This window comes from Cyprinus carpio, chromosome A3, assembly GCF_018340385.1.
Source record: "Cyprinus carpio isolate SPL01 chromosome A3, ASM1834038v1, whole genome shotgun sequence".
Lineage (NCBI taxonomy): Eukaryota > Metazoa > Chordata > Actinopteri > Cypriniformes > Cyprinidae > Cyprinus > Cyprinus carpio.
In genome coordinates, this window is record NC_056574.1 from 5,145,086 (window position 1) to 5,169,335 (window position 24,250).

The 24,250-nt window shown below is 37.6% G+C and overlaps 1 protein-coding gene and 2 long non-coding RNA genes across 3 annotated transcripts; all 3 read right to left on the reverse strand.

Moving 5' to 3' along the window:
- Positions 1–12,583: 12,583 nt before the first annotated feature.
- LOC122135403 lies at positions 12,584–15,217 on the reverse strand. Its single transcript, XR_006153497.1, has 3 exons — positions 15,081–15,217; positions 13,098–13,259; positions 12,584–12,683 (listed from the first exon to the last, which is right to left on the reverse strand). It is a non-coding gene; the product is annotated as an uncharacterized LOC122135403 (long non-coding RNA).
- A 454-nt stretch (positions 15,218–15,671) lies between these two features.
- LOC122135405 lies at positions 15,672–16,470 on the reverse strand. The gene is made up of 3 exons (XR_006153498.1): positions 16,415–16,470; positions 15,919–16,089; positions 15,672–15,792 (listed from the first exon to the last, which is right to left on the reverse strand). It is a non-coding gene; the product is annotated as an uncharacterized LOC122135405 (long non-coding RNA).
- An 867-nt stretch (positions 16,471–17,337) lies between these two features.
- Positions 17,338–20,928, reverse strand: LOC122135606 (ribonuclease inhibitor-like). Its single transcript, XM_042715529.1, has 6 exons — positions 20,900–20,928; positions 20,652–20,825; positions 18,545–18,721; positions 18,200–18,370; positions 17,875–18,045; positions 17,338–17,466 (listed from the first exon to the last, which is right to left on the reverse strand). Exons 1-6 carry the CDS (start codon positions 20,926–20,928, stop codon positions 17,370–17,372), a joined length of 819 nt encoding a protein of 272 aa, XP_042571463.1. The 3' UTR covers positions 17,338–17,369.
- Between the last annotated feature and the right edge of the window lie 3,322 nt (positions 20,929–24,250).

Sequence of the window (24,250 nt, forward strand, 5' to 3'; positions counted from 1 at the left end):
CCACAGTTTCAATTTCTTTCAGAAATATTTTACTGTGCTGCAACCGTCAACGTGATCTCAGTTCTCCCGGAGACTTCTTGATTGTGTTTCCCACAGAGAAGGACCCACCGCTATGGTTCGTCCCTTTCTAATTTAATTCCACTCTAATTTCTAAAACCCACTTTTAGAAGATTATGAACTGTCTCAACCAGAGTCCTGTTGCCACCCAGGTTCTTTTCTGATTCCAGTGGTCCCCTGGGCCTGGCGGTCGGTCCCTCTCTCCCTCAAATCTAATCAAGAAGGGCTGAACAACTATTGTCCAGGATGATCAGTCACCGCCCCGCTCACAGGTCCAGAAGACACATCCAAGGAATCCCACTTTCTGACACCAAATTGTTGTGGCAAAAATTAAATCAATTCTCATTAGCATATATGGTCAGCCAGAAGTCATGCAGATGAATTTTTCCACTATAACCCCCAAAACAAAATCAAGGCTTTGTAAAAGAGCATAATAGGACCCCTTTAATACATATTTTAAATGTACACCCATTTATAACATTTTTTAGACATTTATAAATAGACTCACTTATGCACATTAAAAACATTTTGTCATAACCGGGCCATTTTGTCAGTTATCACACACTGTTAGATTCTTGCTGTATTTGGCTGTTACTACAGCAAAAAGCCCAGTAAAATACCATACATATTTTTACAGTTAACTACTGTATATACACAGACAAGGGGTATTTTATGCAATTTTTACAGTACTTACTGTATATGGAAAATTTGTACTTTACTGTTGTTTCAAAAAGCAGTAGTGCTACTGTAAATTGTTCAGTGAATGAAAAACATGCATCTGCATTCTCAATTTGCAGCCTGGGTAAGCACAATTTTGGTGAAATAAATTTATATAGCACATTTAAAAATGACAGCGTCAACCAAAGTGCTGCACAGAGCTTGTTTCAACAGGAGCTTACAACTCAAGCATGTTTGGACCGGTAACTATCTGTGAAATATTTCTGAGAATTTGATGCCAATCATTAATGTACCTTGATTTAGTATTAATTTTGGTTATAGTCCTGTATTCTTTAAGAGTAATACTAGGTTGACTTAAAAGCCATTTTTTCTTTGTTTATTTGTATAGCGCTTTTCACAATACAAATTATTGCAAAGCATCTTTACAGAAAAGAAAGTCTCTACATTATATTTGGGAGTAGGTTATTAGTGGTACAGTAAAAATAATGCAGTTACTTAAATTACAAGTTAAATTGCATTCAAACAGGCGGTGAACATTATTAACGAAAATGATTATATGTTGCATTTAAACTTATAGCAAAATTTTGTCATTTTGTATGTTGTTCCAGGGTTAGCATCATCTGAGGTCCTCTGGGGGTTGGCATCATCTCATTTTAGGTGTTCAGTCATCTTAGGTCTTCCATTAAGGGGTTGGATCAGAGATTGGAAGCTTGTAGGTGATTCTTAGTTGCCTGGGGATGCGAGTCCCATTTCAGAAACTGAAACAGAAACTGTGACAAAATTAGCATAGCTGCTATTCCAACCAATTAAAATAATGATAATGTGCATTTGATCAGATATAGCTGACGTACAAGGTTATGAGATACATTATGTGAATGCTTGGCTAAAGAGATGTGTTTTTAATCTAGATTTAAATAGAGATGGTGTGTCTGAACCCTGAACATTATCAGAAAGACTGTTCCAGAGTTTAGGAGTCAAATTTCTCTTTCTTTTATTCCTACCTCCTTTAGTGGACTTTGCTATCCTAGGTACTATCAAAAGTCCAGCGTTTTGTGAGAAGGGAGACGTGATAGATTGTAGCGTGGTATGAGACTAGTTAGGTACGCAGGAGCTAAACCATTAAAGGCCTTATAAGTAAGTAATAATATTTTGTAACTGATGCGAAACATAATAGGTATCCAGCGTAGAGACTGTAAAATTATTAGAAGATATAGGTCATATTTTCTTAGTAATAATATTTTGTATCTGATAAGGCACTTTTGGACTCTCTGTAGCTTGTTTATTGTACAGTAGATGCAGGAATACCACCTAGCAGTGCATTACAATAGTCCAGTCTAGAGATCATGAATGCATGAACTAGCTTTTCTGAATCAGCCGTAGTACTGCAACAATAAAAAATAGATAAAAAAGTTTGTCAAGACAAACTTTAAGTTGGCTTGAGAAAGCCTGACCAGAAAGTTTGAAAAGTTCAAAAAGTTTGAAAAGTTTAAAAAGTTTGAAAAGTTTGAAAAGTTTGGAAAGTTTCATAAGTTTGAAAAGTTTAAGACGTTTAATAAAGCAAGTGATTAGCATATTGCTAGCATTACTAGTAAGTTACTACCATGTCATTAGCACGATTAGCAAAGTTACTAGCATGTTTCTAGCATGATTAGCATGTCACTAGCATGTTCTTAGCATGATTAGTGTGTTATTAGCATGTCGTTAGCCTGATTACCAACTTACTATCATGTTTCTAGCATGATTAGCAAGTCACTAGCATGGTCATGTTTTTAGTATGATTGTGAATTGAATGGCTCTAGCATGGTCTTTAGCATACGTGATTAGCAAGTGACTAGCATGTCACTAGCATGTTTCTAGCATGATTAGCATGTGACTAGCATGTCGCTAGCTTGTTTCTAGCATGATTAGCAAGTTACTAGAATATTGCTAGCATGTTTCTAGCATGATTACCAAGTGACTAGCATGTCGCTAGCATGTTTCTAGCATTATTAGCCTGTGACTAGCATGTCGCTAGCATGTTTCTAGCATGATTAGCATGTTGGTAGCATGTTCCTAGCATGATTAGCATGTGACTAGCATGTCGCTAGCATGTTCCTAGCATGATTAGCATATTACTAGCATGTCGCTAGCATGTTTCTTGCATGATTAGCAAGTGACTAGCATGTCACTTGCATGATTAGGAAGTTACTAGCATGTCGTTATCATGTTTCTAGCATAAGCATATTACTAGCATGTCACTAGCATGTCTCTAGCATGATTAGCAAGTGACTAGCATGTCGCTAGCATGATTAGCAAGTGACTAGTATGTCGCTAGCATGTTTCTAGCATGATTAGCATGTTGCTAGCATGTTCCTAGCATGATTATCATGTGACTAGCATGTTTCTAGCATGATTAGCAAGTGACTAGTATGTTACTAGCATGTTTTTAGCATGATTAGCATGTGACTATTATGTTTCTAATATTATTAGCATGTTGCTAGGATAGATAGATAGATAGATAGATAGATAGATAGATAGATAGATAGATAGATAGATAGATAGAAACAGTCAGATGATTGATAGATAGATAGATAGATAGATAGATAGATAGATAGATAGATAGATAGATAGAAACAGTCAGATGATAGATCTCTTGAAAGAATCATAATTTCCACCACTTACATCCGCATTTGGTCCGCTTTGTAACGTTCACTGGCGGACTTTCTGAGGACGTCCGCATTTGGTCCTCTTTTTGACGTTCAGGGACATTCGTCAGAGCCAGTTTGCGAATGTCCCTGTTTCGTCCCTCATCTGCCATTTCCATTACAACACTGGAAAAATCCAGTCCTTTATCCTTTATCATCAGACCTGACCAGTGTTGGCCAGTAACTAGTTACATGTAACTAAATTACGAAATTTAATTGCAAAATAAATGTAACTGTAATCTGTTACAGTTACAGAAAAAAAATTGATTGATTAAATTACCGTTACTTAGGAAAATGTTAATGATTACAAAGGGAGTTACATCTGAATATTTTCACACATATACATATTTAAAATATGAGACACCAATATTTCAGAAGTTGAAGACACAGAATATGACACATGCTTATTCCATAACTGTTTTATTTCCTATTTTGGTAAATGTATATGATTATTATTTTTTTTTTATTTTTTTTTTAAGATTAACTGTTTTTTTCCCCCCAAAGCATTGTTAGATGCCAGTGTTTCCTGTCATAGCTATGCAAAGATTTGATTTCAAAAACAGTATCATAGCTATTAAACTATATCTTATGATTTTAAATCTGTATTTAACCTCAAAAAGATCGCAAAGTAAAAGAGCTGCTAAAGTCCTATTTTGAGGTTGTTGTACTTTACAATTAAATTATTATAATCTTAATTCAAGTGAAGAAGGATTCTGGAAGTCTAACAGTAATCAGTGTTGAGCACCACTGTAATGTTAACCCTGCCTGATTTAAATGTTTAAAAATAATTAAAATTTGAAAACAATAGAAAATTAGGAAAGTAATCAAAAATAAATGTAATCACTTACATTAATAAAGTTACTGAAACAATTACACTACATATTATGTTTTAACTTGTAATGTCTAACCTGTTACATTTCCAAAGTAACCTTCCCAACACTGGACCTGACTCCTTGCAACTCAGACAAAGAGAGTTGACAAAATTAAACTAAAATATAAACCCCTATTGGATTTTAAAGGGTATCATTCCTTAAAATAAAATTCTTTTTTTTTAACTGTGATAATAATAGAATGAAAATGCAAAAAATAAATAAATAAATACTAAAAATAATAATGTTTTGATTTGCAAATTGATATTATTATTATTTTTTACTATAGTAGAATATATTGAATACGTTGTAAAATGAAGTAAATGTTAAATTAATCATTTTCATTTCTGGAAAAAGAAAATAGGAGTAACTTCTCTAATTAAAAATGTCATCATATCAGGAGTCTGTTTTCAGGTAAGACAAATAAATTAATTCTTTCCATTTACGTATTAAACTGTTGGTAAGCTGACAAGAAAAGTTATTTAGGAAATTTATTATTTTAGTTATTGCATTTAAGACTGCTACACTACATGCAGCTCAAAAAAAAAAGTAATATAGCCACGTTGGGAGATAGCATCCAAGCAAGTGTCGCTCAAATGAGCACATGACCGAATGACGTCACTTTAGGGCACGCACATGGGCACGCAGCACGTATCCATGGCAACAGCTGCGTAGTGACAGTTAACGGTCATCCCGGTGATTTCCTCAGACACGGCCTTGAGTTTTCACTTTTGTTTGGTCGAAAAGGTATTAATACTTTTATATTATTAGACATTATAGCTACCGTAACTTCTGTTTATCTCCTAATGCTTAAATTTTATGAAAAGTTTACCTTTTTAAACGTTTGCTGAGGTTGTCCCGTATATGGCTGCTGACATTAGGCTATGTGAACACTTTCGAAGCTAACGTTAGCATGTAAAGATGAAGTAATTAAACGTAAATAATATTGACAGATATTGAACTTAAATATTGAATTTCCATATGGTAAAAATACAAATTGAGACCCATATGCGGCAAAAAAGGCATATGTCCGCTAAATTTCAGACCGCTTGGTCTAAATCCAAACTGTCTTTACAAATCTTTTTTCAATGGATAAACGCTAGTCCTAGGCATATAAAATCATAAAAGTACTTAATGTGTTCATTTTGTTGCTTTAGGTTAGAAGACAATGGGAAGAATTGCCATCGGATCGAACTAACCACTGCTGACAACAAGAGACCACACACCCACCCATCAACCAACACACACACACACACACACACGAAAAGAGCACCGCAACTTTACAATTGTTCAATTAAAGGTATTTTGCTTCATACAACGTGTCTGTTGTCTTTGATTAGCCTAAAAGTAAAATAAAATGACATTCAGAGGACTTAGAGCAAAAGTCCCCTAAACGTCCCGAATGGCCCCTGCACGTCTTGTGAACGTCCCCGTGAATGTCCAGAGGGCGATCTTCAGCGAACGATCCGCTCGACGTCAAGGGGGCCCTACACGCTGACCTCCGGGGGACGTTCGCAGAGGCCATTTAGGGGATGTCCTGGGGACCTTTTTTTGTTAGCTGGGATGTCATCTGTATATGTAACAGATTTTATATTTCCTGTCCCAATCTGACTATCACTCATTCAAGTTCATTTATTCCAATACCAGTGGTAAGTTCCCTGTACAGCGGGCTTATGATAATAGCTGGTGATCATAAATACACTTCACAAGAAACTGGCAATAAATTTTACATTCAATCAGTAGACTGATGGCAGTTTGAGGTGCAGCATTATATCCTTAATCAATACAAGTAATTGCATAAGATTTGATAACATTATGCTAATGTGTTTGATTATTAATGTGGTCCCAGCATGTTTCTCTCTCAAATGGTTGTAAAGATCTTCAGTGACACACGAATACATGACACAAATTTAGTCTTTAGTTCAAACTTGTATTATTAAAGCTCTTAAATCAATACCAAATACAACTGACCAGAGATTCAAAAATCATTTTTGGGCTGCATAACATGTAAGGAGGTCTCTGGGACCAAAAAAAACAGGGGGATGACACTAGCAAAGGAATGGTAATGTGTACAGTTACCTTGTCTACTTCAGATATTAAAAAACAGCAATAAGCACTCCGGGAATGTACCAAACACAATGAGATTTCCATATGTATATTTGTGCATTAAAACAGACTTAAACTTAAATACAATTAAAAATGAAGACATTTTATGTAATACATAAATGTAAGTATGATGCAAAAAAAAGTATGATGTAAGTGTATATGCATAATGTACTGCATAATATATGATGTATAAAAATGCTCAATGAATTATGGCCCGCAAATATTTAAAAATATAAAAATGTGAATTACTGATAATACAGATTCACGTGTTTGTACATAAAGACAACAATTTAACATTCACACTTCTGACCTTCACTTTTAGTTGATTTGATATATCTTAGTGTTAAATTTTACAATTAGAATTATGATTAGCAATATGGATTTAATCCTAACATCATGATTTCAGGGCTCATACTGAACTCCCAGACTTCTGTGTGTCTGACCAATCTCTTTTTTGACTGGACCCTTTTCCTTCCACTGCTCCACCTGTAAATAAAACCAAATGATTTGTATGAACACTAAACAAGATTAATCATTCAATATTACTTGTGTACATGTATGTTTTTATTAATGCTGCATTATCAGTTTGAAAGTCTGAGCTTCTTTCAACCTGTATACATTAGATTTTTTTCTAGACAGCAATAAACTATTTGTTAAAATCACCATGAATCTGAAATAGAAATATCTTTTTATATTGTGACATATATCCAAGTGTAACATATAAAAAAAGCAGTAGTTGACTGGATTTTTCAGATCACTTTTTTATTTTAAGGGCACTGCATTGCATTCAAGAGTGGTCACAGATCTGAATGCAAGATTAGGCATAGGAGGAAAGTCTGTTGTTAGATCTGAATGCAAGATTAGGCATAGGAGGAAACGTCTTGCACTGATTAGTTTGTGGGCGTCTCCGTTAATTGTCCATCAGCAACAGCTGTCACCTCATTACTCATTCCCTTTTTATTGGCTTGTCCTCACGTCTTGTGTTTGTGAGATCTTTTGTTTCATTCATGTCGCTTACCCTGTTTGTTTGGCTTCAGTGTTTGTCCTGCGCTGGATGTTCGTGTTTGCCTCCCGAACCTCATCCACTCTACTACGCACTTCCACCTCAGCCACAAATCTTACCTTCGGCTCTATTCCCCGTCAGTTCCTGTGCCATCCCTCGCCTGCTTGACTTCCGCACCGTCATCATCACGATTCCTCACAACCCTCCACCTCTTGGATTTTTGTCTTCCCAGCATCAATTGTCCTTTTCCCTGTTTGTTTTATTTATTTTCATTAAAAACCATAACTCGCTATTGTTTCCAGTCCTTCCTTCACCCAGCCGTCACATTAACGATCTCACCAACATGGAATGCAGCGAGCACCAAACACACAGGACTCACGGACTTTATGCATCACAGTGTGAAACGTATGGATCAGCAGCAGGAGAGGCATCTCGAACACCGGACGCGCTGTCCAAGCGCTGGTGGCACAGGTGTCCGAGCTCACCCAGCAGATCCATCAGCTCACCTCTCCCACTGCCCCCATCGCACCGCCTGCGCTGCCCGTCCCCTGGGAGACCCCCCAGGATCATTTCCGGCCAGAGCCGAGACTTCCGGCGCCTGAAAACTACTCCGGTGAGCCAGCCTTTTGCAGAACTTTCTTGAATAAGTGTTCTATGCATTTTTCGCTTTGCAGCCCCGCACCTTCGCCACCGAGGAAACCAAAGTGGCGTTTACCCGCTCACGTTACTGTCGGGCAAGGCAGCCCTATGGGGGACGGCGGTGTGGGAGAATCAACATCCGGGCTGTGCCCTCGTTTCCACGCCCTCTCTGAGGAGATGAGGAGGGTTTTCGATCGAGCCGCGGCCGTCAGGGAGGCCGCTCACCAGCTCTCATACCTTCGTCAAGGCACGCTCCTATCTGAAGAGTTGTAGATAGTTTTCGGCAGGGTGGCGGCCGGGTGGGAGTGGGACGATGGGGTGTAGTGGGTTCGATTAGTGCATGGGGTTATCCGACCGTGTTCTAAAGGAGATCTATCTCCTCGAGCTGCCCCCCACACAAATGGATTAATGACTTGGCCTTACGAGTTGATGCCGGATTAATCGCCTGGGTCGCCAGTCCAGTCCTACACGTCCATACCATCTCTCCAGCTAGGGGGCGCTCGAGTCGAGAGAACGTGGTCGGTCCCATCGACGACCACGAGCCCATGCAGGTGGGTAGGCGCGCTGTCCCGGAGGGAGAGGGAACGGCGGAGATCCCAAGGACTATGTTTATACTGTGGAGGCTCAGAACACAACATCTACTCATGCCCGGTAAAAGAGCCAGCCCGGTAGTAAACTTGAGGCTACTATCGGGTGGGATCTCCGCTGGGAAGTCCTCAACAACATCATCGACCCTCCTTCCGTGAAACTGCGTGTGGAAGAATCACTCTCATGAATGTCACACCCTTCTGGACTCCGGAGCCGAAGGTAATTTCATCGATTCTTCCCTGCACATCACCTGAACATTCCTGTCCTGCCTGTGTCTCTCCCCATCCACGTCACCGCACTCAACGGCCAGGAACTGCCTCACGTCACACACCACACAGAACCCATCACACTACTCACTTCTGGCAATCATCGCGAGACCATATCCTTTTTTCCTCATGGACTCCCCTGTTGCTCCCATTGTGTTAGGTCACCCCTGGTTAACCAAACATAATCCACGAGTGGAATGGGGTTCCAACACAGTCACATTGTGGAGTGAAAGTTGTCATGAGTCTTGTCTGGTTTCTGCTTCTCCTGTTTGTCCCCTGTTTCTGTCTTTCAGAAGGAGAACATGGTGTTGCCAAACGTGCCCGTAGAGTACCTGGAACTGAAGGAAGTGGTTCAGTAAGTCCTGTGCTGCTACTCTTCCTCCGCATCGTCCCCTGCGACTGTGCCATAGATTTAGTGTCAGGTAAATCTCCGCCTAAAGGCAAGTTATACTCTCTTTCTATTCCTGAGAGGGAGGCCATGGAGAAAATACATTTCTGATTCCTTAGCGTCTGGGTTCATCCGTCCTTCCTCTTCTCCAGCGGGGGCGGGATTCTTTTTGTGTGGGTAAGAAGGATGGTTCTCTGCGACCTTGCATTGATTACCGAGAGCTGAACAACATCACGATAAAGAACACCTATCCTTTACCACTCATGTCTTCAGCTTTCGAGAGGTTGCAGGGAGCGTCCGTATTCACAAAATTGGATTTACGTAATGCTTATCATTTGGTCTGCATCAGGAAGGGGGATGAATGGAAAACCGCCTTTAATACCCCTAGAGGGCACTTTGAATACTTGGTGATGCCGTTCGGGCTCTCCAACTCGCCCGGGGTTTTCCAAGCACTCGTTAATGACGTGTTGAGAGATATGTAGATCAGTTTATATATGTTTACCTGATGACATACTGATTTTTTCTTCATCTCTCCAGGAACATGTTCAACACGTCAGACGAGTGCTCCAGAGGTTACTTGAGAACGGGCTTTTTGTCAAGGCGGAGAAATGCGTATTCCATGCACAGTCTGTTCCCTTCCTAGGATATATCGTCTCGTCCGAGGGAATACGTATGGACCCCTGACAAGGTTAAGGCTGTGATAGATTGGCCATCTCCAGATTCCCGTAAGGCCCTACAGCGATTTCGGGGGTTCGCCAATTTCTATCGGCGGGTTTCATTCGCAATTTCAGCCAACTAGCCTCACCTCTGACAGCCTTTGACCTCTCCCAGTACTCCGTTCAGGTGGTCGGACGCAGCTGAGGCTGCGTTCGCTAAACTCAAAAGCCGCTTCGTTTCGGCTCCCATCCTGGTGGCCCCTGAATCCCACGCGGCAGTTCGTGGTGGAGGTCGACGCGTCAGAGGTGGGGGTAGGAGCAGTGTTGTCCCAAAGTGCGCTGCTTCGGACGATAAGGTACATCCTTACGCGTTTTTCTCTCATCGATTATCTCCTGCTGAACGTAATTATGACATTGGCAATAGAGAGTTGTTGGCCGTCAAATTAGCGTTAGAGGAGTGGCGTCACTGGCTGGAAGGTTCAGGGGTACCTTTCATCGTTTGGACTGATCATAAGAATTTAGAGTACATTAGAACTGCCAAAAGACTCAATTCCAGGCAGGCTCGGTGGGCACTTTGTTTTTCGGTCGTTTTTGAGTTTACTTTATCGTACCGCCCGGGTTTCCAAAAATGTCAAAAACCCGATTCTTTATCACGTCTTTTTGATCCCTCCGCCCGCCCAGTGACTCCCGAGTGTATTTTACCTGAGAAGTTAGTGGTCTCAGCACTCGTATGGGGAGGTCGAGTCGAAGGTCAAGACGGCCTTACAAGGGGTAACGCCTCCGTCCGGTTGCCCACCGAACCGTTTATTTGTGCCGGAGGAGTTAAGGTCTGAAGTCATTCAGTGGGGTCACTGCTCTAACTTGGCTTGTCACCCAGGGATAAGTCGAACTAATGGGTTGGTTAAACAACGATTCTGGTGGCCACGTATGGCTCGTGACGTCCGCGATTTTGTGTTGGCTTGCTCAGTTTGCGCCAGTGGTAAGTCATTCTAACCGACCTCCTGATGGGCTCCTTCAACCGCTGTCTGTCCCTTCGAGACCTTGTCCCACATCGCTCTAGATTTTGTTACCGCCCTCCCGCCCTATAATGGCATGACGGTCGTTTTGACCGTAGTGGACCGGTTCTCGAAGGCGGCACATTTCATTCCCTTGCCCAAATTACCGACAGCCAAGGAGAACAGCGGTCAACTGTCCTGGATCACGTCTTTCGGCTTCATGGCCTCCCGGTAGACGTGGTTTCTGACAGGGGATCTCAATTTATATCCAGATTTTGGAAAGAGTTTGTAAATTGCTAGGAGCGTCAGTTAGCTTGTCTTCGGGTTATCATCCCCAGAGCAACGGACAGTCTGAGCGAGCCAACCAAGATTTAGAGAGGACGTTGCGATGTTTGGTCTCCAAGAATCCTTCTTTCCTGGAGTCAACAACTCTCTATGGTGGAGTACGCTCACAATTCGTTACCAGTGTCAGCCACGGGCCTTTCTCCGTTCCAATGCAGTTTAGGTTACCAGCCCACCAGTTTTTCCCAGTCGGGAATCTGAAGTCGCGGTCCCCTCCGCTCACGCGTTTGTCCAGAGGTGCCACCGCACCTGGACCAGAGCCCGCGAGACTCTGCTCCGGATGATGGAGCGCACTAAGGCCAAGGCCGATCGCCACCCGGTCAAAGCCTCCCGTTTACGTCGTGGGTCCAAAAGGTGTGGCTTTTCTACCAGTAACATTCCTCTGCATTCCGTTTCTAATAAATTAGCTCCCAAATTTATTGGCCCGTTTACTATCACCAAGATCATTAGTCCGGTGACAGTCCGCCTCAAACTACCTCCAGCGTACAGGAGGATACACCCCGCCTTTCATGTGTCCAAAATTAAACCCGTGTTTTATGGACGTATTTAATCCGCCTACTCCGGTTCCCCCGCCGCCGCCGCGTCTCGTAGATGGGAACCTACTTATTCGGTAAATCGTATTCTGGACTCGAGATGGAGGGGACGAGGATTCCAGTACTTGGTGGACTGGGAAGGTTATGGTCCGGAGGAGAGGAGTTGGGTACCTGCTAGGGACATATTGATCACTCCCTTATTGATGAATACAATCAGCAGGTAGGCCCTTCTGGGAACTCCAAGAGGAGCTCTTAGAGGGGGGGGTACTGTCACGGTTGGTAAACCGTGATTCTGCTGGGTGTTGGCACTTTGTGGTGAAGTCTGTGTGTTTCGGGCGTCTGCACTGATTAGTTTGTGGGCGTCTCCGTTAATTGTCATCAGCAACAGCTGTCACTCATTACTCATTCCCTTTATATTGGCTTTTCTCACTCTTGTGTTTGTGAGAATCGTTGTTTCATGTCGCTTACCCTGTTTGTTTGGCTTCAGTGTTGTCTGCGTTGGATGTTCGTGTTTTCCCGGAACCTCATCCACTCTAGCGCACTTCCACTCAGCAACAAATACTTACCTTCGGCTCTATTCCCCGCGCGTTCCTGTGCCATCCTCTCCTGCTGCCTTCTCACCGTCATCATCCGGATTCCTCACCACCTCACCACCATCTTGGATTTTTGTCTTCCTCAGCATCATTGTCTTTTCCCTGTTTGTTTTGATGAAAACATACCAAACAGTGATTTTAAAACTTAGGTATGCAGCAAAGTGTCATTTTTGTTACAGATTTATTTGGTTATGTAGTTTTTTTATCTGTCGTAAAATATCCACCAATAGCACTGCCTGCAAATTTTAAACCAGCCTTTACATTAAACCAAGTTCCTTTCTCCAAGCTGTAAGAAGGAACAGAGGGAAAAAAATGTTGTGTCTGTATTTTTTTTTATTTTCAAATATATAATAAATATGAAAGTTACTGATGAATCATGATTTGCTTGTGATAACTTTAGAATGCAGATTTTATGCACACATTTGCGTGTACAATAATACGATTTTGAATAAGATTAAATATTTGTTTTAAATTTAATACATTCAGAACATGAAGAAAACCATTGTACTGAAAACGAATGAATTGTTTCTCAATGAAAAATTAGGACATGAAAGAGACATGTATCGTGATTTTGGATGGCTGTGAGCTGAGGCTGGTATTTGCACTTATTTTAGAAGGATTTAAGGTTTTTCTTCTATCTGTCCAAGACTAAAATGTTAAATGAAGCTCTCTTTAATACCACAAAGAGACATTTACTCACCTCAGTTTACAGTTTGAGCCTTGTAGTACTTCAGTGAGCTGCTCTTTTGACTTTCCTATTGTATTATTACTCAGATGAAGCTCTTTTAGAAACTGCAGTGCTTTTGTGTTTGTCAAAGACTGAGTTAAAGAAGAAACATCTGTAATGCCACAGTCATGCAGACTAGAAAAGAGACAAACAGACATAAGAAGAGATCATTTTACAAACAAATTAAGGTGAAGAAAATACCAACTATAATGTGAACTCAGAGATAAGGAGAATAAAGTGTCTTGATTTCAGCTTCATAACCCTCATCCGTCCCTCGGGTCATTTTGACCTAAAACTCATTTGTAAAGATTTTTTTAAAATCGAGCATTGATCGTTATGTTATTAGACTTCTTTACTTTTGTCACACTTGAACCGGGAATACATGAATATTTTTTTTGAGTGAATTCGAGCAGTTTAAGTGGATGCTATGAACAAGTATCAAAAGTGTCCCTGTCCACTGGAAAAGCATGGAATTTACAAAAAAAAAAAAAAAAAATTGTCACACTTGAGCATGGAGCACACACAAAAAATTTGAGTCGAGGATTCTATGTGTAATAAAATAAGGTGTAATAAAAAAGTAACAAAAGTGTCCCTTGCAGGTCATGTTGACCTGGCCATAGGAATGAATGGGATGTCCCAAAAAAACAGCATTTTTTATTTATTTGATTTTTTTTTACTATATAAAATCTGACACAATCCAGAAAAGATGCATACCTAAACAAAGGTCTGAGACTGCAGAATGTCCCCAATGCACAAAAAACTCACATACCCACACACACATGGCACACACACTCCCACTAAAACACATTATAGCATTTACAGGTGCTGGTCATATAATTAGAATATCATCAAAAAGTTGAGTGGTCCAAAGTTATGTTCTCTGATGAAAGTAAATTTTGCATTTCCTTTGGAAATCAGGGTCCCAGAGTCTGGAGGAACTCTTTTTTTTTTTTTTACTTAACACAGTTAATTTTGAGTGATGGGGTGGAGATCAATGAGTTTTATATCATATTTATATTTTTAAATGTATATTTTATATTTATTATGTATTTATGAAAAATGCATGTGTTTGGATTAAAATTCTGTATCAATTTTTTTTTTTTTTTTAAATATATATTTTTTTTAATGTTTTTGAATTTTTTTTGAAGGCTTTGGGTTTTTTTTGAAGCTTATTGATGAATCATGTTGTTGTTGTTTTTTAGATTTCAGTTGTCTGGCTCATTTCAACTCACAGGGTTCAATAGGCCCCTCTAGTGGCCATAGTCATAAAATGCAATTTTATGTAATTCACCACCAGATGGCATCAGAGACACTCAGTGACCTAGGACTTGATGGATCATCATGTTTAAAGTATAAATATGCAAAAAATGTCTTTCTTTGTTTTTATTTATTTATTTATTTTTATTTTTTATTTTTTTTGGTGAAAACAGTGTATAAAAATATACTAATTTTCATTAAAATATTCTGAATTTAATATGAATAAAATAAAAATCACCAAATAATAATAATAAAAACTGCATGAAATATATATATATATATATATATATATATATATATATATATATATATATATATATATATATTCAAATTGTAAAAATGGACCAATATAAAAATAAAATGTGTGTCATTTTTGGCCTTCGGGTCATTTTGACGGACCAATATAATCTGTTAAAGGTTCTGGGGCCGGGTGAGTTCATGCATCTTTATTCAGTAACAGCTTTGTATAGGGAGCAAGTCTCACTATTACTTAGTTGCTTATTAGAATGCTTATAGTATATGTATAAAGCACATAATCTGCATTCTACATCCCATTTGACCTAATATCAAAATTGAACAACTACCTAACTAACTATAAATAAGCAGTAATTAAAGAGTTTATTGAGACAAAAGTCATAGTTAGTAGTTAATAGTGAGAACTGGTTGAGAACTGGTAAAAAGGTCAGAAAAGTTCCTCACCTCAATCTCTCCAGTTTACAGTGTGAATCCTTCAGAACTTCACATAAGCTCTTCAATCCTGTGTCTTTTATTTTATTCACACTGAGGTTCAGCTCTCTCAGTTGTGATAGGTTTGATTTCAGAGCTGAAGTCACATCAGAACATCCCGTTATTTGTAATTTCACAGCCTTCTAGACTGCATTAGAAGAAATGAGAGAAACAAACTCTTCATTGTTTTATTCAAATAGCAAAACAATTTTTTCCTGCAGGTGAATGTTCCTCACCCCAATCTCTCCAGTTTACAAAGTGAATCCTTCAGTATGTCATAAAATCTTCAATCCTGTGTCTTTTATTTTTATTCCCACCAAGGTCCAACTCTCTCAGGTGTGATGGGTTTAATTTCAGAGCTGAAGTCAAGATATGACACTGTTCCTCTGTAATACTGCATTCACACAGCCTGAAGACAGAAAAGAGAAAGAACAATGACTCAGATCCATGATGACCATTTAAGATGTAGAGTAGGCATATAGTTTCCCATAGTTAAGAGGGGATACTGACTGTAGTTTCTCCAGTTTGCATTGTGGGTTCTTCAGTAGATCACTGAGGTGGTTCACTCCAGAGTATCCTAGTTTATTTCCACTCAGGTTAAGCTCTCTCAAGGTTCGATGGGTTTGATTTCAGAGCTGAAGTCACAGCAGAACAACCTTTATCTGTCATACTGTTATTATTCAGCCTGCAGAGAAAGGAAAAAAAAATAATGGATGGCAGTGACAGTCTTCATTCAAACCAGTTAAGCATCAAACACTTATATTTTAAAGATATGATACACGTAAAGTGTAAAACAATGTGAAATACTCACAAGAGTGCATTGAGTGTATAGTGTTTATCCTGCAGTAGAGCAGTGATCTGCTTCACGTTTGAGTTTCCTAGTTTACGCTCACTGAGATTCAGCTCTCTCAGGACTAATGGGTTTGTTTTCAGGAGATTAGTCAGATACTGACGTGCTTTTTCTGCAGCTGGACTCAAAAACCTGTAGAAAAGATGAAGAGTATGATTCAATTCAGTTGAAAGTGATGTGACATACAGCCAAGTATGGTGACTCAGTCGTGCTATTGCCGGCCCGAGACTTTAACCCACAACCTTAGGGTTAGGAGTCAAACTCTCTAACCACTAGGCCATGACTTCTCCTAAGTTCATTTCAAAATAGCACTGACCAACAATTAACTCTGGTTCACTGTCATTTACTGTTACAAATATTACTGCTACAAATGCCCGACTGTGCAGGACCTGTAGCATTTCAATAAAAAAAATTGCATTTATATAATTTTGTTTTGTATAATTTCATCATGTCTCACCTCAGTGTCTTCAGTTGACAGTTTGGATCCTGTAGTAAAAGATTGAGCGCCTTCACTCCTGATTGTCCAGGATCATTTCCTGTGAGATCCAGCTCTATCAGGTGTGAAGGGTTTGATTTCAGAGCTGAAGCCAGAGCTTTATAACCTTCTTCAGTGATACTGCAGTCTGAAAGTCTAGAATTGAAATGAAAATGTAACGTTCAACTGATTAATCAGTTATTTTAAAAACTACCTGAACAATATAAATCGTAGTCACTTTTTTCTTCTTGAACAACTGAATTAAAATTTATTCAACCAAACTGACAACCAAATATGGAAGCAAACAAAAGAACAACGTAGATCTTTACACATCAACTCTATACAGTCACTTTCAATTACTTAATTATCTAAAAATCTAAGTGTAAAAGCTGTTTATTTGAATGATCCACAACATACAAGCAACAGAACTGCTGAAAAAGAAAATCCAGACTTAAGGCCCATTGAAATGCTGAGGCAAGACCTGTGAAATTTTGACATTATTTGCATTACATTTACAATTATAAACCTAAATTGGTCTCTGATTTTGTCTGCAATTTCCATTAACTGTTGGCAAGTCAAAAATCAGGACTAAAATAGTGTAGAGGAAAAGTGGCATAAGTTTAAGTTTAAATAGTCAAAGTTCCTTTGACATTCTAAAGTGATTGTTAAAAACTAAAATTTCTTGATGTCTTTTATAACAAGGTGCATTTTTATACATAATTTACACCTTATTAATAAAAAAAAAATATGTAAAGTTACATTTAAATAATACATTGTTATTGTAAAGAATATCAAAAAATATCACTTGTAACACTTAATTTTTAGTTGAACTAAATTCTGTGTCTATCTCACAACTTACCTCAGTATCTCTAATTTACATTTTTACACTCTCCAGTCCAGTACATAGAGCACCTTCACTCCTTAATCCTGAAGATTATTATTGTTCATGTTCAGCTCTTTTCAGACTGGTATCTGATCCAAGAACAGCGGCCAGAGCTGAACAGCTTCTGTCTGTTAAGTTACATTTATTTAACCTACGTGGAAAATGAATCATATCACTTAATTAGACTGAATGCATGCTACTAATATTAAATCTTTATTTTTACATGAAATATATAAACATAGAGGGTGCAATGTGTAATACACTGATATTCAGTTTCTGTATATATGTATTTTGGATTAATTGGCAGATTTTACAAATCAGATTGAACATAAACGTTATAACAAAGCCTGCTTAAATATTTATGGAATATTATATTGCATTACTTAAGGTTCACAGCTTTACAGTAATAACATTTATACATTTTGTTGTACATTTGAAAAAGAAAATGTTTAAAATACTGAAATATATTATACAATATAACTGAAAATTGCTTAATATAGTAAATATGTGAAACAAAAAGAATGTTATTATTAAAATAAAACTGGTTCACTGAACTCGCCTGAGGTTCTCCAGTGTGTAGTTTGTATTTTCTAATCCGTCCAGGAGTTTCTTCACTCCTGAATCCTGCAGATTATTGTCACTCATGTCAAGTTCTTTCAGACTGGAATTTGATTTCAGGACTGTAGCGAGAGCTGAACAGCTTTTCTCTGTTAGACCACACTTACGCAGACTAAAAAGATAATCAGAAGAGGGAGAATTTACAAACATACATACTTGATACCAACATTCAGTAAGTACTGAGAATTATTATGAGTTTGGATTCTGTAGGGTTCACTTTATTTAAGATACTTAAAATATAACTGAAAATTTAAAACCATACTCACTGAATTATGTCTAATTTACAGTGTTTATCCTGAAGTAGAGCAGTGATCTGATTCACTTGTTTGTCTCCTAGTTGATGTTCACTCAGATTCAGCTCTCTCAGGAGTAATGGGTTTGTACCCACAATTCCAGTCACATACTTACAGGCTTCCTCTGCAGCAGGACCCAAAAACCTTGAGACAGTAAGTACATTGATATCACCTGCCATATTTTGATCTATTTTCAAAAGCTTGTGAAAGGGCCTTTAATCATTTCAATGCTTTTATAAATATCTTTTAAATGTTTTAATTCTTTTCTAGCTAAATATTTTTTAATTTCTGCATTTTGTTATTTTATAAACCACTCACCTCAGTGTTGTTTTCAGTGAATTCCACCATCCCTTTTGTAAATCACTGAGCTGCTTCACTCCTGATTGTCCAGGATCATTTCCTGTGAGATCCAGCTCTATCAGGTGTGAAGGGTTTGATTTCAGAGCTGAAGCCAGAGCTTTATAACCTTCTTCTGTAATGCTGCAGTCTGAAAGCCTACAACAAAAAAATCAATAAATACAATTTGCATTCCAGCTCAAAATAATTACTGCACAATAGCCTGAAACATAAAGTGACTAAATTACACAAAATCCTATCTTATAAAATATATAGATAAACATATACAGGTTAATCACTTATTTAGCACTTATTACCATAGCCTTGTTCAGACTGTCAGTCCAAACATGATTTTTCTGCATATCCAAGTGGAATGTGATCATACTAAGCAAGTGTGAACGGCATTTTGTGTAGTTTTTTTTTTTTTTTACTTATGTCACTTTCTTGCGCCACGTAAATTGTAAACACGTCAGACGTTGTTTGTAGAAAGCATGCTGAATGTCTTTGCAGAAACAAACATTCCCACAGCATGAAATAGCATAGAAATGGCATAGAAATGCACTGCAGATATTCCGTAAAACAAAAGAGCACCATGAAAAACACACATCAGTTCTGAACAGTTGCAATACACAGCACAGACAGTCAATCCTTCAGATCAGATTTAACAAACACTCAGATTTGGGCTAACAATGTGAACAAAGCCTATATGAACTGATTAAGTATATTTAATCAGTCAGCAATAGTCTGTGATTTTTTTACATCTGTGTGGTTTTGTTTTTTCAAATTTCATTGTAATCCAGTGTTGTTATAGTTCTGATTGTCTTACTTTTTATTAGAATTATATTAAAAAATAAATAGATAAAATATGGGGGGAAAGGGTAATTTTTTATTTCCAATTTGGTAGGTGAACATTTTCAATATAAAATAATGCTGTGGAGTTGAGTGTAGCTGATGGTGAAATGTACTCACTTGGAGTATCTTCAGCTGAGATTTTTCAATCCTCACAGATCTCTTTGACTCCTGAGTCCAGCATATGACTGTTGTTCAGGTTCATCTCTTTCAGAATGGTTTTGGAGGAGAGAACAGTAGCTAGGACTGAACAGCTTTTCACTGTCAGCTTATAAATTATTCAGCCTGAACACAAAAAAACAGCATTTATTTATTAATCAGCTCATATTCAACACTTTTCATATCTGCTCACACATGTGACCCTCTAGCACTTCAGATGCAGTTGCAGATCCAACATCAAATACTGCATTACCAAAATAGCTCCCCAAGAACTACTGAATTCATTCAGTGCTGTAAGACAGGAGGGGCTAACAAAATTGATTACTGCATTAAAACCTTCAATCTGTACTAGATCTCATTCTTCTAAAGCAGGGGTGTCCAAACTCGGTCCTGGAGGGCTGGTGTCCTGCAGAGTTAGCTCCAACTTGTCTCAACATACCTGCCTGGAAGTTTTCTAGTATGCCTAGTAAGATCATAATTTGCTGGTTCAGGTGTGTTTAATTAGGGTTGGAGCTAAACTCTGCAGAACAGTGGCCCTCAAGGACAGAATTTGGGCACCCCTGCTCTAAATTAAACAGAATAGAAAATAATGCATGGACAAGCATTAAGATGGTTCAGATCTTTATTGGCCTGACTATTACCATATTGTTTGTGACAACAAGGGAACAGTCAGACAACTACAGATAACAACTAACACTAATATGGAGTCCTGCAAAGATGTGTGTATGGTCCACCTCTACTTTCATTGAATTCATTACTTTAGATTGTTATGCTGAAGATACTCAGCTCTATATTTCCTCTAGACCAGATAACATTTCTAGATTACACAAATTAATGAATGTATTAAAGAGATTAAGGTTGGGTCGCATTGACAAGTAAGCATCTTTAATCTAGATTAAATCTTGGTTTATCTGATAATTCAGCACCAAACTTTAAACATTGTTTAAAAATAAGCAAGGGTTTCCACCTTTTTTTACTTTACATTTATGTTTCACCCACAAAGACTTTTGCAGTATTATACTAATATAATTTCACTCCATTAAAAAAATAAGTTTTAATGTCTGAAATCATGTTGATTTACTTTATTTTCTCCACTTTGCTGTGAGAGTCCATCAAAAGAGCAGAGAGTTTCTCCCCACCCAGAACTCCTAATTCAATTCTGCTCAGATCCAGTTCTTTCAGTAGTAATGGATTTTTACCCAGAAATGTAGTGAGATAGTCACACGCTTCCTCTGCAGCAGGACTTTTCAAAAACCTACCAAAAGTAGAATAGAAATTTAGATTAGAAAAATCTTGTTGAAAAACTAAATATCTTTTGCAATTCCCAACCTTCTTGAGGGTGCAGTGGTTAAAGTCATAGTTACTGTGAATTGCCTCAAATTACACTGGAAGAGAAAAAAAATATATTATACCAATAAGATATTTGTGACCCTGTGAACACAAAAAATTTTTGATTAGTAATATGTATTGCTAAGAATTCATTTGGACAACTTCAAAGCCAATTTTTCTCAGTATTTTTGATTTTTTTTTTTTTTTTTTTTTTGCACCCTCAGATTCCAGATTGTTAGATAGTTGTATCTCAGCCCAATATTGTCTGATCCTACTAAATATTCTACTTATTTATTCAGCTTTCAGATGATGTATAAATCTCAATTTAAAAAAAAAAAATACACTTAAGACTGTTTTTGTGGACCAGGGTCACATTTGTCATTTGTTGAAGTGATTTATGATGTTTTGTTATTTTTTAATCATTCTAATTCTGCACTGGCCCATTTGTGTGCTCTACATTGTTGCACACACTTGACATCATATCTGTGGCTTATTTGAACATTTGAAAGCATTTCTCACCTGATGTTCTTTAATTTATACTGCTCATTCTTCTTTAGGAAATCTAGGATCTGCTGCAACTCCTGATTGTCCAGGATCATTTCCTGTGAGATCCAGCTCTATCAGATATGAGTTTGATCTCAGAGCTGAGGTCAATGTTTCATAACTTTCTCCACTGATACTGCAGTCTGAAAGTCTGTATAAGGAGGAAAAGGCTTGTGACAAAGTACTCCATGTTCTACACCAAATAAAATGTACAGTGAAATATCATTATTTAAACAATTAAAAAAAAATCTATTTAGATAAATGTTGCCATATAAAGTGACAAACACACCTTTTTAATTATCGTCATAAATCCCACCTCATATAAATGCAATAAATCTCATATGACTTGATCCTGAAACAAACTTATTCTATGCAAATTTTAAAGCTAATGATGAAAGTAATAATTTTTCTTAACTGAATTTAAAATGCAATTTCAGCCTTCATGCTTTTTTAAGTTAACCTAATCAAATAGACTTTTCACCAATGTATATTAACATTCAGAAATGCACATTAATGAAAATACAACCTTAGTTTCCTCTCCAATCTAAATTGTGGATTGTTCAACAGATGACAGATCTTCTCAATTTCTGAGTTTCCTAATTTATTTCTACTCAGATCCAGCTCTTTTAGGTTTAGCTGGATTTAAATTAAATGCTGAAGTCAGAGCAACACAACCTTCTGCTGTAATACTGTTATTATTCAGCCTGCAGAGAAAAAAAATAAGACTTAAAAAAGAAAATTATTCAGTTTTATCTTAAAACCTTTTAAATGAACAGCAATAAGAGTCTTAATACAAACAAGTTAGTGAAAATCAATCTTATATTTTATTAATATAGAAAAATGTATGTAAGTATATTTTAATGAGTATGAAACCATGAAAAATACTCACGCCAGTGTGTTGATTTTACAGTGCTTATCCTGCAGTAGAGCAAAGGATCTGATTCACCGCAGTGTGTCCTAGTTCACATTTTACTCAGATTCAGTTCTCTCAGGAGTAAAATCTGGTTTTTCCCCAATACCCTAGTCACATACTGACAGGCTTTTTATCTGCATCAGAACCCAAAAACCTGCAGAAATTCCAGTTGGAAGCATGGTTTAATTCCAGTTCTCACCTTTATAATGTATAATGGAAAAATAAAATGATATCACATAAACCCCCTGCAGTCAGTTTTTTTTTTTTAATCTTGGAATCACTGTTAACCCTGATGCAACAACAGGATTTTGTGCTGAAGGTATTCGTATAAATAATTAGCTCTGTATATGATTTGTGTATTATTACACAACTATGTATTATTTATTTTCAGCCTGTAATATTTCACTCATCATCTCTACCTCAGCTTCATAGGCTGACAGTTTAAAGGATCCTGTAGTAAATCACTGAGGTGCTAAAGCTTCACTGATTGTCCAGGATCATTTCCTGTGAGATCCAGCTCTATCAGGTGTGAAGTGTTTTGAACCCAGAGCTGGAAGTAAGAGTTTTACTCAACCTTTCTTTCAGTGATACTGCAGTCTGAGAGAGTCTAGAATAGAATTAAAAAATGTAATAAAAAATTCTAACAGAAATCCATGACTGTCTTTTTACAAGACCATTTAATATGATTGCATCAACTCACCTGAGTTTCTCCGTTACAGTCTCTTCAGTCCATCGAGACCAGCATCACCCTGAATCCCCGGAAGATTATTATTGCTCAGGTCAAGATCCTCTCAGACGGCTGGATCTGAACTGAGAACTGAAGCAAGCTAAAAAGCTTCCTCTGTTAGGCACAGTTATTGAGCCTGGAAATAATAAAATATACTAAAGAAGATACTTGGCAAGTACCTTTAACCCATGCCTCTTTTATATAGAATTTTGGAACATCAAATGTATAAACCAGGATTGCTGTGGTGTTGAGTGTAGCTGCTGGCAAAATGTACTCACTTGAGAATATCTTCTGTAGCCTACACACAGGATTCTTCTGTAGTCCCCATGATCTCTTTGACTCCTGAGTCCAGCAGACAGCTGTTGTTCAGGTTCATCTCTTTCTGTGTGGGTGCGGTTTTGTATGAGAGAACAGTAGCTAGAAGCTGAACAGCCCCGACAGTTCAGCTCACAATTATTCAGCCTAAACAGAAAAACAGCATAATTTATTATTCAGCACATATTCAACACACATCAGATCAACATGTCTTCATATCTGATCACACATGTGACTGACAGTCTTTATAATGAATAAACAGAAGTAGAATGTATGTATCATGTCTCACTTCATTGTTTCCATTTGCTATGAGAGTCCATCAAAAGAGCAGAGAGTTTCTCCAAATCCAGATCTCCTAATTTATCTCCACTCAGATCCAGTTCTTTCAGTAATAATGGACTTTTACCCAGAACTCCAGTGAGATACTCACATGCTTCTTGTGCAATAGGGCTTTTCAAAAACCTAAAGGAAGTAGAAGAGAATTTTAGATTAGATAGTTTTGCTTAAATTATATTTCATTTGCAGCTCCCATCTACCTTGAAGACAGTGTTGCAGAAAAGGTTATTTGTAAACTAAAACTAAAACTAAGACAAAAATGATTGATGAAAAATTATTTTGTGAACTGAATAAAATAAATATGACAAAATAATTGAAAAACTAAAATGAAACAAAACTAACAAAGGTTTTTGAAAAATGAACTGAAAATAATTATCAAAAATAAATATTTGTTTTCTTAATCATTATGTTCTCACCCCTTGGTGGAAAAATATATGAGCTGTGTGGCGTTTAGGGATATATTGTAAAAGACGATCAGCTACATTTAAAAATTTATAACAATATTTTCAGTATTTCC